The 15,667-nt window shown below is 39.2% G+C and overlaps 2 protein-coding genes across 11 annotated transcripts; one reads left to right on the forward strand and one right to left on the reverse strand.

Annotated features, from left to right (window-relative positions):
* Window positions 1–235: 235 nt before the first annotated feature.
* LOC146574515 (uncharacterized) lies at window positions 236–5,058 on the forward strand. The gene is made up of 6 exons (XM_085274227.1): window positions 236–321; window positions 1,032–1,941; window positions 2,210–2,306; window positions 2,680–2,790; window positions 3,238–3,404; window positions 3,737–5,058. Exons 2-6 carry the CDS (start codon window positions 1,034–1,036, stop codon window positions 4,782–4,784), a joined length of 2,331 nt encoding a protein of 776 aa, XP_085130353.1. The 5' UTR covers window positions 236–321; window positions 1,032–1,033; the 3' UTR covers window positions 4,785–5,058.
* Window positions 5,059–6,225: 1,167 nt separating this feature from the next.
* Window positions 6,226–11,404, reverse strand: LOC146574516 (uncharacterized). 10 transcript variants are annotated; one of them, XM_085274232.1, is made up of 13 exons: window positions 11,275–11,404; window positions 10,352–10,377; window positions 9,957–10,042; window positions 9,776–9,808; window positions 9,590–9,679; window positions 8,910–9,178; window positions 8,695–8,797; window positions 8,326–8,428; window positions 8,194–8,246; window positions 8,007–8,085; window positions 7,313–7,785; window positions 6,920–7,113; window positions 6,226–6,811 (listed from the first exon to the last, which is right to left on the reverse strand). In XM_085274232.1, exons 2-13 carry the CDS (start codon window positions 10,356–10,358, stop codon window positions 6,667–6,669), a joined length of 1,635 nt encoding a protein of 544 aa, XP_085130358.1. In that variant the 5' UTR covers window positions 10,359–10,377; window positions 11,275–11,404; the 3' UTR covers window positions 6,226–6,666. The 10 variants fall into 10 exon arrangements, with proteins under 10 accessions (XP_085130358.1, XP_085130365.1, XP_085130364.1 ...); XM_085274239.1 differs by lacking the exon at window positions 9,957–10,042 and having other exon boundaries at window positions 8,910–8,998; window positions 9,107–9,178; window positions 11,275–11,399; XM_085274238.1 differs by lacking the exon at window positions 9,957–10,042 and having other exon boundaries at window positions 11,275–11,397.
* Between the last annotated feature and the right edge of the window lie 4,263 nt (window positions 11,405–15,667).

The raw sequence follows: 15,667 nt of genomic DNA on the forward strand, positions 1-15,667 counted from the left end.
ACACTTTACCCTACCACCTACTGGTGTTGGCCAGAGGGGCCGATGGCGCGATATGGCAGCCTCGCTTCTGTCAGTCTGCCCCAGGGCAGCTGTGGCTACAACTGTAGCTGCCTGGACGATCTGATTTCCTCGTGTCAGCATTGTTCCCACATCATCATAATTAATGTTGTTCCAGGTTCAACATTGCAAATGACCAATCACCTTCTTGTGACGTCATTCCTTTGCGACTTCGAGTATTTCGAAATACAAGTGAAGAAGCGAAAAACCGCCGCCTGTCCGCCGAATTTGAAGTCAATTTAGGATACTTTCCTTTAATAAACGGTAAGCATTATACATATGTTCCTCACTTGGCTTGCTGTTTGTTTGCTAGCGATAGGCTACTTGACGACAGCATTAGCTAACCAGTGTTCTCTAGACCAGCGTTCCCCAACTTTTTGGGTGTTTCGTGGCCCGGGGGTTGGGTCAGGCAAAATTGCAGTAGCTTCCCTGATCATTTTACAAACATAAGTGAAGAGAATCTGGACTAAAAGGCCTAGACTTATGGTTGTGTGCTGAATCTATGAATCAAACTATCACCTGGAAACATAATTAACTGGTCCATAGCTGTGAAACTGGACATGAGTTCTTGATTCTATGGAGATTAACAGTAATCCAGAAATTTACAAATTTGTCCCAGGGACATCGCGTAGATGTTGTCCCTGGGACATCGCGTAAATGTTGTCCCTGGGACATCGCGTAAATGTTGTCCCTGGGACATCGTGTAGATGTTGTCCCTGGGACATCGCGTAAATGTTGTCCCTGGGACATCGCGTAGATGTTGTCCCTGGGACATCATGTTAAAGTTGCCAGAGACATACCATATGAAAGTTTAGCTTCTTTTAGCCCCTGTTTGTTTTATATTATTTTATATATATATATATATTTTTTTTTAATATTATTTAATATTTACATTGTATTGCAAAAAACCCCACAACAAGTTAAAATGAATTAATGAATATTGACTAATTAAACCTTCGTTATTTTTCCACCAGAAATGGACGACATAATTAGAAGAAGTGTTCTGAATGACGAAAAAAAAAGAACTGGAAAAGACACACAACTTTGTGTGCATGTGTCACAATGCCAGGAGGACCCATTCAGTGTTGTGTTAGAAAAATTGAACTCATTAACCCTTCATGGACATTATAAATGTTTAAATGTTGCCTCAGGTAAAGACAGGAAAAGAGACTATTACAAATTCAACTGCATCAGAGCTGGGAAAAAAAGTCGAAACAGCTACAGAGCAGTGGGCTGTAAGGCCTATGTTTCATTTAAAGTACTCAAATGTTGGAAAGACCACACAGTCATCGTGCAGCGTACATATGATAAGCATGATGGGCATGATCCTTCGGACCCAAAAGACGCACATTTCAACAATATTTCCAGTGATTTGAGGAGGAAGATTGAGGAACTGCTTTCCCTTGGAACTAAGCCAGCCATCATACTAACCGAATGTCATAAATGGGCCAAAGAACATGGACACAGAGATCTTCACAACAGAGAGCATTTTGTCACACCACGTGACATTGACAGTGTTAGAACCTGCATGATGAGGAAGAAGCACTTTAACTGTGGAGACAGTCAAAGTGTACATACCTTACTTAATGGAAAACATCAAGAACATGTTCTCTTCTATCAACCATACACATCTGACCAAGAACTAATGATTGTTTTGCAGACACCTGTAATGAAATCAAACATGGAGAACTATGCAAAACAGTTAGTATTTGTTGACACCACGCACTGCGTTAACCAGTATTCATTTCCCTTATTCACACTTGTTGTAAGAGATGATCATGGGCATGGAGTCCCTGTGGCCTATGCTATTGTCAGCAACGAAAGTCAGAAAACCCTGGAAACTGTTCTTGGAATAGTTTGTGAGCATTTCCCAACTTCCCCGAGGTAAATAATACATTGACAGCTATTGATTTTGAAATAATTCCTTTTCAAAAAAGTTATAACATGCCAGAATCTAATGCTATAGCTGCAGCATGGGCTGCAAAAAACTTTCCTTTCCAGTTGTTAAAGTTATTCCTATAGGCTGTATGCAGTATTTTATATATCTACTTGTGAGTTGAAATGTTTAATTTGGCATTGAAGTGGTGCTTTGAGATAGCAAAAACATTTTCATACTGTTTAATCTCATTTAGTGTTTTCTTTTTTTCTGTAGAGCATTTATGGTTGACAAAGACTTTGCGGAAATAAATGCTTTGCAGAAGGTTTTTCCAGAGTCAGCTATCCTTCTATGCTGGTACCATGTCTTGCAGGTAAACCACATTGTTTTCTTTTCACGTTGTCTAAGATGCACCTGAAACACATTTTTACAACAGGGTCCTGTTGTCATGATTTGCCTCATTGTGATATTCACCTACTCAGGTTAATGAATATAAAGGGATAAAATGTTGAGTGACTATGTCCATCCATTTAAGACCACAGTGCACTCATCTTCTGGTGGCTGCTTCCCAAAGCTCTTTTTGACATTTAAAAATATGTTTGCCTGGTTGATTTCTGTAATGCACAGGTCCTCTTGTCCAGTGAGTGACAAAGTTATTTTTGGACGTCAGCTTTCTTTTATGCTTTTTGTACAGCTGCTCCTCTGTCTCTCTCTCCAGATTAACTTTTTTTCTCTTACATTCACAGGCTGTTAATCGATGGCTTTCAAAATCAGAGTCCGGGGTCCATGGGCTTTCTAACACCCAAAAGAGAAATGAAATCATTTCTTTCTTTTGTAAGCTGAAAGCTTGCACATCTGTAAGTGTAATTTGTCTATTTCACATTTTGATTTCTTGATTACACTAAGAGCATAATAACTTTCAGTTGCTAAAAAAAAGTTAGAGAGATACAAAATAGATTTTTGAAACAATTTCTAAAACTGGCTTCTTATCTTGCTTATCAAAACAAGTACTTAAGCTGTGCAGACCATCATTGTGTCACCCACTGTGCAGTAGAACTTGTGAGTGGGATTCTTTCACAGACAGATGCTGAAACCAAATATGCTTATAGGTTTAGTGTTCCTTCTTAGCCATTGTAAGGGAAGAAATAATTGCTTCTTAATACAAAAACACGACATATTATTAATAACTTAAAATTCTTAATGTTATTCAATAAAAGGAAAAGGGCTTCAATACATAATATTAAAGATTTCAATAGGTCTGTTAAATGGATTGAAATATATTCTGTTGCATCCAATTCTCTTAGGAGGACGACTTTAAAGCCACATCAGCAGAGTTCTGCCAGACATTTAAGCAATACCCTTTGGTGTGCCAGTATTTTCAGAAGCACTGGGAAGGCATTGGCCACATGTGGTGTGACTACGGCCGTCGCTTCAGTCACGCTCGTTCTGAAACAAACAATGTGATTGAAAGGTATGATTTATTATTTTGACCTCATTCAATTGTATTGCTGAAAAAAAGATATTATGAATTAATCCAAGAGGCTAAACTGAGTAGGTTCTTCATGTCATTGCCAGAACAGGTTTTAGGCAAATCCTTTAAATTCTAGCAGCGTTTTATATGTTATCACAACAAAAAACAGAGTAGGTGGATTTGCCTAAATCAGCTAAACCGGCACAGAGCATTCCCTTATAAAAGACGTGTGCAATAGGTATTCCAATTTTTAAAAAAATAATACAGTCTTGATTAAAACTTTAAATTCCTTCAATTACAGTTACTAATCATTTCAAATAACTGTTTTTCAGATTTTTCCACCGCCTGAAATACCAGTTTTTATCTGGCTACAAGAATAGGCGTCTGGATGATCTGATTGAAGTGCTCCTAGGGAAGGCCGACGACTACTTCTCAGTCATAAAAACCCTGCAAGATGTGGGCCGCATGAAAAACAGGTTTGCTGACACCTTGTCTCAAGTTTCAGACTCTGCTTCAAGACTGATGGAAAGTGGTTGGGCTCTTAAAATTACAGTCAAGAACAGCCATGGAGTTAATGCATATCAAGTCCCATCTGAGTCAAGAGAAGACATGGTGTATGATGTCTGCCCTGTTGAGTCCTACTGCAACTGTACATATGGCTTACGAGGACTTCTTTGCAAGCATCTAGTGTTACTTGCAAAATTAGCAGAGGCTGACAATGACATCTATACAAACATGGAAACAGACATTTCTACCTTGGCAAGAATTGCAGTGAAAGAAAGGCATTACTTTGTACACTGTGAGGACTTGAAAGTGATAAAAATGCCAAGTTTGTTTGGAAATCTGTGTTTTTTTGCATCGGCTGAAACACTTCAGTGCACTTGTTGTACGTTCTCTCACTATAACACATGTGCTTGCCTGAAGGTGGCTTGTAGCCATTTTAAAAAAATGAAAAACTCTCTGAAAAGTCCTCTATCAACTTTGAATGACACTCCTGTAGTTGAAAGCACAGACAAAAAATGCACAGAAGATGCAGTTGGAAAACTAAATGCTGTTTTAGACACAGTTAAACAGTGGGCATTCATTCCAGAGGGTATTACTCCAATGATAGATGAACTGCATACAAATGTCTTAAAAACAAAACAAGTAGGCAAAAGTATATGCCAGTACGAAATAAAGACGACAGAGAATGCACGCAAAATTAGGCCATTGTATTCTAGCAAGAAACGTTCGGCCAGCATCGACATTCCAACAGTCTGTGAAAATGAATGTGAACAGTCGATAACCACTGAAAGAGAGACATCCTCTGGAGAAAATGAAAACCTTTTGGAATACAAAACAAAAAAGAGAAGAGTTAAAGCTAAGTATATGCATAAGTAGACTTTTGTGTGACATTTCAAAGGGACTGCATCCATTACTTCTGTTTATTGAAACCTAAAGCTGAATAGCTGTCTTAACTTTCTGCCAAGGAACAGTTGAAAAGAAATTGTTTGGTCTCTCAAGCAGTTGTTATTTATGTGTGTTATTCATTACTTTGGCTTGGTTGCTGTTTTTGATACAAATTCATCTGTGCCCATTGTAATATTTTCATATGTTACTATTTTTATATTGCTATGCATTATAAATAAAGGATTACTTATTACTATTAAAGGTCTGCATTTGTAATTGTTGGTATTATTTATAAAATATGCGCTCTTAAGTTTTTTGCTCCATAAAACGATACCTGTCACTTTTTGGACATAGAGTATCAGCTGTTGAGAATCCTGGCTCATACAAAATAGAAGTAAAAGGTTTCAACATCCAGCCTTTTTATGATTAAATACAAAGTGTAATAACAGAGTTATTGGGGTGTGATTTTGTTAATAGTTAGTCTTAAGTATAAGTTTAATAGTAATGAGTAAGAAAATATAGCCAGAATAATGGAATGAGACTAACACCTGACCTCACACTGAGATTTGGTATGAAGTGGCATGTTTGTGCTAATGCTGACATTGGGGCTCAGAGTTCCTCTGTGTGTATATATTTGTGAACGTTAACTTGGCTAATGTCCAAGGGTTTGACTGCTTTCCTGTTGGATTGTATCACAAAGAACAGGGATAAGAGCACCAGTGGCCGTGCACACCCTCATCTCTCTCCTTCACCCGATCATTAGTGTTGGAAACCGGCATTAGCTCAGAGTAGATTAGACTTCAGTATAGTGCAAGTGATTTGATTTTATGATTATTTGATTCAGTTTTTTCTGTGTTCAAGCTCAATTACTTTAATAAAATATGTTGAATTCAAACAAATAAATAAACAAATAAACTGTGGACATTACCCTTTTAAACCTTTCTGAAACAAGACAGGTAAAAACCAGTGTATAAAAGTTTACATAGGTATAAATAGCTCTAACACTTTACTCCAGCCTGGCGTCCACACATGTGGACATCACATTTTGGGTTATTTAGACCAAAATACTAAATCTTGATCAACAAGTGCCTGATATACAGTTATGAGGACATTATACTGCAACTGTTCTATCGAAATTTCAAATTAATGTCCTCATATGTGGCTCTCATTTTTCTCAGAAACAAAAATTAGGTAAAAAAACCAAAAATGACGGGAAGATTACCGTAATCTTCCATGGCATGCATTTTTAATTTCTCTTTTGATATTTGGGCCGATTGGAACCCGATGAATGTAAAAAGAAAGAATTACCAGGTTTTGTTTTTTTTACCTAATTTTAACTAAAATGACCAGACCCCTCCGGCCTGTTTTCCAGGCCACTAAATTAAACCCAGTCAATTACCAATTGAACAGAATAAAAACCTACGAGGTCCACTAATAGTCCAAAAGTCCAAATCTTTAATAGAAAAGACAGGCAGAACTCAAACAAACAATAATCCAAACGAGGAGCATATATAAACACTGGAAAGTAAATAATTATAAGTTATTAAATCAGACTAATTAAATACAGTAAAACTAATAAGGGAAGACGAACACACGGGAAATAAAAATAACAGTGTAAACATACCAAAACTCAAAATAAAACAGGAAAGTTACTACAAACCGAGTGTGACACAATTACATTCATATTGAAACATATGTGATAATTTTCTTTCTTTGTAGCATTTTTAAGATATGTGTTAGAACAGTCATTATGCTGTTTGGATTAGGAACCAATCATTTTTGCCAAATAGTTAACACAAACTTAGAACAACAATGAACAATTTTCAAGATTCTGATTTACAGAACAAACAAAAGTCACAAAAGGTTTCATTATTTAAGAGACAAGATCAAGTTTTTCACACAGGAATGAAATGACAGAATCCAGTGCAGCGGGGCCAAAGGTGTGTGTCAGCAAACTGAAGGTTGAGGAATCAGTCAGCTCATGTTTAAGATTGTGTTGGATTTTGAGAAGAGTCTGTCTGTTATTAGAAAGTAAGATTAACAATGTTACACCAATAACCCAAATACGGGGAAATGACAAATAATACCAAAAAAGATACAACTTTCATATTGTTTTACTAACTTACTTTGTCATATCAGCACTTGAATGGTCGATGCCTTTACAGACCATGTCTGTTGTGACATCGCAGGCCAATCTTCCGGCAAACCCGAGGGCTAGCTCCCCAGCCTCCTCTTCACTCAGAACACTAAACACTGTTACTTTAGTTTTGGCCTTCTTAGGCCTGTCAAGAATCATTGCGGGCAGTTTGGCTTTACGGCCCTAAAAAAGAAAAAGTGCAAACACCAAAAGAGCAGAGAGAGACACACACACGCGCACAAAGTTAAATGCTTTTGTTTACATGGTGTAATTGTGTATATGTTGCAGCAAATGCACAATTTCCAGCCACATTGTCACTTCATTGATACGAGTAACCCGGATTTATTTCAGGTGACATCAAAATCACGAAATGTATACCTACCCCAATCAAACCTCTGAAAACATGAACTGACATGTTCTCTGCGTTGATTCTGCGCTTGATCTCGTCTTCTGTTATTGTGTAGGTTTTCTTTTTTGAGCTTGGTACAGATAAGCGACCATGCACTCTGTAAACTGTACTAGTTCCTTCTGAATCAGTTTGGAATTCTGTATCTGCATCGATCCTGTCAACATCATCAGCAGCAGCATTATCTGTACTCAGACTTGTGCCGTATACTTCTGTTTCTTTTTCTTTGTCTTCAGTCTGTGTACCTTCATCTCTGACTGTCAGTCTTCCTATCTCACTGTTACTTGTCGATTTGCTGCAGATGTTCTCTCCCTTAGGAACTTTTCCTTTGTCATTCGCTGCCTGATGCTTTCCCTGATGACATTCTTCACTGGCTACTTCTATTGCTCCTCCTGTATAGCCACCCACTATGCTGCACAACTCCTTTCCCTCTGCTGTGCTGCACTGTGCTGTTACATAAAGAAGAATGATATAAACAGCACTATATCAATTTAATTGTGAAGAGAAATCCCCACAATACGACACAGTTATGTCTAAAATAGTTTTGTGTAAAAACTGGATCTTGAAACGTCCACTTTAATTACACAGTCCTGGTGTGCAAAGGCAAAATTACGAAAAAAAAATTCACTTTAAACATTTTTGGACATTGTTTAGTTATATTGTGACTTACTCTCACAGAAGATACAGATGCCACAAACAGACTTTGAACAACGCATGTGCTTGTATGCACCACATTTCTGGCACTGCACCTGTGAATTAAAAAAAAAAAAAAGAAGAAGAAATAAACAAACAAAAAACAAATGAACAAAGTCCATTAAATAAACAATCTATATGGCTAAGGACATGTCATAGTGTACCCGGTCTTTGGCTGCAATCACACACCAGCACTGACTGCACTTCCTAGTTCGATCTGCAAAATATAATTTGTTTAAGTACAAGTTACATTTTCCAATGTTAGAGAAAAAGAAGGCAGTTAATTTTATCTGTACCTATTGAGGAAAATAAGTAGTGGCAAAGTCGGGACCTGAGCTTTGTGATTTCAGTGTTGTACTCCTCCACTTGTGTTTTACCGTCAATGAGAGATTGGGCAAACTAATAATTAACGAAGAAAAAAAAAAAAAAAAAAAAAAAAGAACAAAAAGAATTAGATTAACAAAGAAATGTTTGTTTATTTTTAACCCCCCCCCCCCCCGAGAAAAAAAAAAAAAACAGAGCAACCAAAGCAAAGCATTACTGCTGAAATGGTTCAATCTACAAAAAAAATTGAGATTTTACCATCCTGCCTCTAAGGCTTTAAAAACTGAATAGGCAAAAATGTAAACATTACTTATATAGGTTAAAGCTATAGTTTTCAGTACCATTATGACATGCACTCCACATGAGTTCCCATCCTGTTGATGTGGGTGGCTCACATGTGACAAGGTCCACTCTCCAGTGCAGCCTCTTGCTGAAGCAAATGAGCTGAGAGATCGCAGTTATTACAAATAAAAAGCATATAGAGAAATCAATAACCACGTTCGGTAATGATTTCAATTAAATTAAATATGTTATGTTAAATATGTTAATTAATTACCTCCAGTTTTTCAACACCGCACTTTTTCTGACCTCCGACTCGCCAAATGAATTCATATAGACTATGGTCCTCTTGGGTATGTCACAAAACTGTTTTGTAAAAAGATGGATATGGTAGGCTTGGGCCTTGAGCTTTCCTAATGAGGGACACTGAAAAGTATCATGCACTAGAGAGAGTGCAAAATCTGTGCAACTTACAAACAAGGTCCAGTGGCTGCCGTTTTCCAGACAGGCTCCAATCAATTTCTCATACATCTGAAAGATGTTTTTCTGGAAATAAAAATAATGTGACAAGTATGTTTTTCTGTCAAGAATGACACTGCAAAACTGCAAAAGCTTGTCAGGTGAGACTTGTAATTAATTCTGCAGATATACAAACATATAGAAAGTGTCATTTTTGGTTTACATTAATTAATTTCTATAGTGTGTACAAAACAAATCAAGACCACAGACTCAACACGCACCACTCAATTTTTGGTGTTCTTTATCAGTTGGCCAAGACAGAAATGTTTTAATCTGTGTGCATTGCTTTTGAACAAGTCTTTACATAGAAAAGGTTTCAGAAAGGTATTTTTCAGGTTCTTCTGACAAGGCTTCAATTTTGGAAAATGCTGTTTGTTTATAGTGGCAACTTATAAACCCTTTGTGATAAGAACATAGTTACCACAGTCCAAGTCATACCTTCAAAAAGTATGCACTTTGTGCTCTTGTGGACCCATCCAAAATTTTTCCAGTGATTTGGCTTGGTATTGGATAAATGTGAGGGAAATTCTATAAAAATAACATAAATACACCTATGTTTTCAAATACATTACAAAAAAGGTAAACATGCTATGTCATTATGATCAAACAAGCTTTTCAACATACCTCACACTGCAAATAGATTAGGCCATCTATTACCTTATAAAACAAATAAATAAATACATATAAATAAAAACAGAACTAAGGAACACGATTCATTAAGTAAATTGTACAATAAAGTGTATTTAAAGCAGAATTTAACATTAGTTTTATGACAACATAAAAGGATTTTTATGTCAAGAGGTACCTCATCTGAAATGTTAGTCTGGTCAAACAGGGATTTCAAACTTGAAATACCAATAGAGTTTGGTCCAGCTACTCCCACAAGGTAATCTGTGAGAAAGCATATGCTGTAGTCAACAGATATCATTTTCTTTTTGCATGCTGCAACCATCATCCATTTCAGTCTTCTAGGAGCTTTGTCTGGTTGTAGTTCTTTTTTCTCCTCCTCTCCCCTCATCTATTAATTAAATTGTTTTCTGACCTTCCTAACTGTTTCCGACCTGTCTTCCCAATGTGATGTTTAAGCAATATATGTATGGTCAGAAGGGGGTGAAATTTTCATTGCAGTTGTACGTGTAACATTGCATGTGATAATAAAAGGCTTGATTGGTTGATTATTCAACATGAGTTGACATTTACCTGACATTGTGAAGGAGTCACAGTTTCTGTAAGGGTGTAAGAACATAACATGTGGATTTGTTACACTTCTTTTTCACAAGTTAATAACAATCAATAATTTTCATTCCATTATTTACAAGCTATCACACGATGTCCCAGGGACAACATCTACACGATGTCCCAGGGACAACATTTACACAATGTCCCAGGGACAACATTTACGCGATGTCCCAGGGACAACATCTACGCGATGTCCCAGGGACAACATTTACACGATGTCCCAGGGACAACATTTACACGATGTCCCAGGGACAACATTTACACGATGTCCCAGGGACAACATCTACGCGATATCCCAGGGACAACATTTACGCGATGTCCCAGGGACAATATTTACACGATGTCCCAGGGACAACATCTACACGATGTCCCAGGGACAACATTTACACGATGTCCCAGGGACAACATTTACACGATGTCCCAGGGACAACATCTACACGATGTCCTAGGGCAACTTCTACACGATGTCCCAGGGACAACATTTACACGATGTCCCAGGGACAACATTTACACAATGTCCCAGGGACAACATTTACGCGATGTACCAGGACAAATTTGTAAATTTCTGGATTACTGTTAATCTCCATAGAATCAAGAACTCATGTCCAGTTTCACAGCTATGGACCAGTTAATTATGTTTCCAGGTGATAGTTTGATTCATAGATTCAGCACACAACCATAAGTCTAGGCCTTTTAGTCCAGATTCTCTTCACTTATGTTTGTAAAATGATCAGGGAAGCTACTGCAATTTTGCCTGACCCAACCCCCGGGCCACGAAACACCCAAAAAGTTGGGGAACACTGGTTAGCTAATGCTGTCGTCAAGTAGCCTATCGCTAGCAAACAAACAGCAAGCCAAGTGAGGAACATATGTATAATGCTTACCGTTTATTAAAGGAAAGTATCCTAAATTGACTTCAAATTCGGCGGACAGGCGGCGGTTTTTCGCTTCTTCACTTGTATTTCGAAATAATCGAAGGCGGGTATTTCGAAGTCGCAAAGGAATGACGTCACAAGAAGGTGATTGGTCACTTGCAATGTTGAACCTGGAACAACATTAATTATGACGATGTGGGAACAATGCTGACACGAGGAAATCAGATCGTCCGTAGCTGCCTCCACCAGTGTGTGAATGTGAGAGTGAATGAATAATGGCATTGTAAAGCGCTTTGGGTGCCTTGAAAAGCGCTATATAAATCCAATCCATTATCATTATAAGTGCTGCATTTCATTTATATTAAAAATATGTTAGTAAATGTAATAAAAATACTCTTATTCAGACTTCTGTACATATTAATAACTGTGTTGTTATTTCATCTTTAAATGGCAATATTGTAAATCAAGTTGTAACAAAGGTTGCTTTAAATGATGTGCACATTACTGAACAGTCAGTCTCACACAAGGGCGTAGATTTGGCATGGACGGAAGGGACATGTCCCCACCAATATCCAGCGAATATTGAATTGTCCCCACCAATAATTTGATTTCTTCGAGTAAAGAAAAACAAACCCGATAAAAAGAAAAAAAAAAAACAAACATCTGTCGACGTCTCATTCACCCAGCGGTGCAGAAAGAGTTAAATTACGTTCTCTACTGGAGTCCTACGTCATGTGATAGATATGGCCAATGTGATTGGCTGTGCCTTTCAGGGAGCTCTGTTTAGTTTTAGCAGCTGCAAGCCTGCGCTGCCAGGACCTGCAAGGAGGAGAGGAGGACGGCAGCACAAAGGAAGAACCTGGATATAAAAAAGTATTTCGGAAACTAACTGCACAACAGGCAGCACTATTAGTTCTCTCAGTCTCCCAGAGTAGCATTTCTAATTTTGATTGAAACTGTCAGAGAAAACGGCAGCCTCGAGCAAGCCCGAATATTAGTTTACAGAGGCTGTTAAAATTATATGTCTAACATTAAAATGTTGGTGACACAATAATTTCATCCTAATGGCACTGACATATTCATAGGGTTAATTTTTGAGACAAAATATCATGAGGTAGTCATGATTGTGCAAATATTCCACCTTGGAGTGCAGTTTGCACAAATTGTTTTAAAAATGCACTCACCCTACAAACATTACTGATGTATGTCCTATTTGTCAGGTGATAGAGAGTAATGGTGATACAAGATCACAGGTGAAATTGGATGATGACTTGATGGTTCATTACTGTATTTGAAGCACATGTGTGACTGCATGTATGTGGAATGTCTCACTGTTATTCATCAGCTGACAGAGGCAGCTCTGCCATGTTGTAGCTCAGACAGAGGTGAAGAGGCGAGGTCACAGGTGACTGACTGATGATTTGGTGCTATAGATTAACTAGCATTTATTATCAAGACAACTGTTAGGCTGCTGATGTAAATTGATTCATTAGTGTATATTTGACAAAGAATCTGAATTGACATGTCTCACTTTTTATATGGCACAAATCAATGTGTTATTTTATCAGGTAGCAATATGTCCTAGTGCAGTCAGAGGGGAAGAGCCAGGGCCAAAGGTGAGGCACATCAAGCATAGAATAATAATTGTAATCTGAGGATAAGACGCATGTACTGAGGCTGAAAGAAGCTTCAGTGCTCTCAGAAGACTAAAAAGATGGGTAAGGTCAACAATGACTCAAATGAGATTAAACAATGCTGCTGTATGCCATGTCCACCAGGAGACATTGGACAGTATAGATGTAAAACAAATATGCCAGCAGTTTATCTCAGTTAACGAGAGGAGAAGGCATGTGTTTGGCTCCTTCACATAGAGGACGTTGAGTTGTTGTGTGGGACATGGCCTGGTAAATGGTAAATGGCCTTTATTTATATAGCGCTTTTCTAGTCCCTAAGGACCCCAAAGCGCTTGACATATCCAGTCATCCACACATTCACACACACATTCACACACTGGGTTGTAGCCACAGCCACCCTGGGGCGCACTGACAGAGGCGAGGCTGCCGGACACTGGCGCCACCGGGCCCTCTGACCACCACCAGTAGGCAACGGGTGAAGTGTCTTGCCCAAGGACACACGACCGAGACTGTCCAAGCCGGGGTTCGAACCGGCAACCTTCCGATTACAAGGCAAACTCCCAACTCTTGAGCCATGATCGCCCCATGGACATGTAGTCCATGTCTGTTGCTGTAACAGTAGTTCATGTTTAGAATTAAAAATCCCAGCTCACTGATTTGATCGGGGCAATAGTGACTAAAATGTTGCATAATTTTGCTGAGAGATATTTTGTGGTAATCTTAGATGAGTAGTTTTATGGACAAAAACCACCAGGTCATTCAGTGTTCCCTTAGTGCTAATATGTTAGAGATGTTGGTGTACTATAACTGAACTAATGTTGTTAATTTTTTGGGAAAAAAATATTTCTCCCTATTTTGGGGGAGCTTTAGGGTCCCTAATAATATATCAATCATAAAATTTGACACCCTGCCCCCCCCAAACAGATATTGGTTTGTTGCTTCAAGGCAACACTGTGCGACAAGGGTAGTAAAATGCCAAGTTATGCTATAATAAGTTGTATTAGTACAACAAGGATGAACAAATAAATAAACAACAAATAAACAATGCAAACATTTCACAGAACAATAAAACACCAAAAAAAAAAAAGAACAATAAAACACCAAAATACATCCAACATTTGACCCTAACCCCATGCACGCGCATGCACACACACACACACACACACACACACACACACACACACACACACACACACACACACACACACACACACACACATTGTGCACGCAAAGAATGACGGCCCTTTGGTGGCCCAGACCTAGTTTGCCAGAGGTGGCCTACACATGGGCCAGCACAAGGCCAGTTTCAGACACACTGGTGGTCCTGTGCTGGCCCATGTGTGGATTACCTCTGGCAAACCTGATCTGGGCCACCAAAGGGCCGTCATTCATTGCAGTATGTGGGCCATCTGTAGGTGATGCGCAGTCACGGGCCAGTTGTAGACACACTGCTGGCCCTGTGCTGGCCCAGAACGGTTTCAGCTCTGGCCCCAGATGTCAGCCTAATGTGTACCTTAATCAAGCCATGCAATAACAACATGTGGCAGAACATGCAAAACAGTGCAAAAGTAACATGCCGAAACTCTGTTCAGACAGTGAATGGACTGATTTTTATATAGCGCTTTTCTACTCTCCCAGATTGCTCAAACTGCTCTATACAACATGCCACATTCACCCACTTTTGCTTAACAGAGTGCTTCCTAACTACATTCATACACATTCACACTCTTGACATGCAGACTGGAGGAGCCAGGATCGAACCACTAACCTTCCTATCAGTTTGTAACCTGCTCTGCCACCTGAGATATAGCATGCCATATCTCGGACATGCTCAGCATGTTCGGACTTATATCCAACAATGATGAGACAAACTATAGGACAGAGGTGCAACAACTAGAGTCATGGTGCCACGACAATAACTTGGTCTTAAACACCAAAAAGACCAAGGAGATCATTGTAGATTTCCGGAAGAGGGGTCATAACAACCATCTGCCTCTCTTCATTGGCAGTGAGGCGGTGGAGAGGGTGAGCAGTTTTAAATTCTTGGGGGTAACTGTGACCGAGGACCTGTCCTGGGGCAACCATATCACCTCAGTTGCACGGAAGGCCCAACAGCGCCTCTACTACCTGAGGAGACTGCGGAGCGCACACATTCCCAGATCTCTGATGTTGAACTTCTACAACTGTGCCATCAGCAGCGTTCTGACGTATGGATTTCTAGTGTGGTTCCCCAGCTGCACCAAGGCCGATCAGCAAGCACTCCAGCGGGTGGTGAAAGAAGCTGGCAGAATTATTGGAACAAGTCTGCCAGAGATCAGTAATATCTTCCCCACTCGCTGTCTGAGGAGGGTGCACAGTATCCTGCGGGACCAACATCACCCTGCGCGCCACCTTTTCCATCTGCTGCCCTCAGGGAGAAGGTACAGGTCTATACAGGCCAGAACATCCAGACTGGCCAACAGCCTGTATCCACAGGCTGTGAGGCTCCTGAACTCTCTGCCCCCTCTCACGGACAATAACCATATCCAACTTCTTAATAGCAATGAACTGGTCTGCATTGGTGCATCATATCTTTATTCTCTTCCCCCTCCTGCCCCCCCCCCCCTCTTTCTTAAATAGATAACTATCATATCTGATATCATATCTCACAGTACAATAATATTGAATGGGTTGCATTGTTGTATTTTGTCATGTTTCTCAGGTCTTTGTCTGAATTTCTACGAACATTATTGCTAAGGATTGTCTTATTGCATTGGAGTCACACTGGG

The sequence above is a fragment of the Mchenga conophoros genome, linkage group LG5 (genome assembly GCF_057382185.1).
Source record: "Mchenga conophoros isolate Kocher_MC1m ecotype Shallow Benthic linkage group LG5, M_conophoros_male_GT1.1, whole genome shotgun sequence".
NCBI classification, from domain to species: Eukaryota; Metazoa; Chordata; class Actinopteri; order Cichliformes; family Cichlidae; genus Mchenga; species Mchenga conophoros.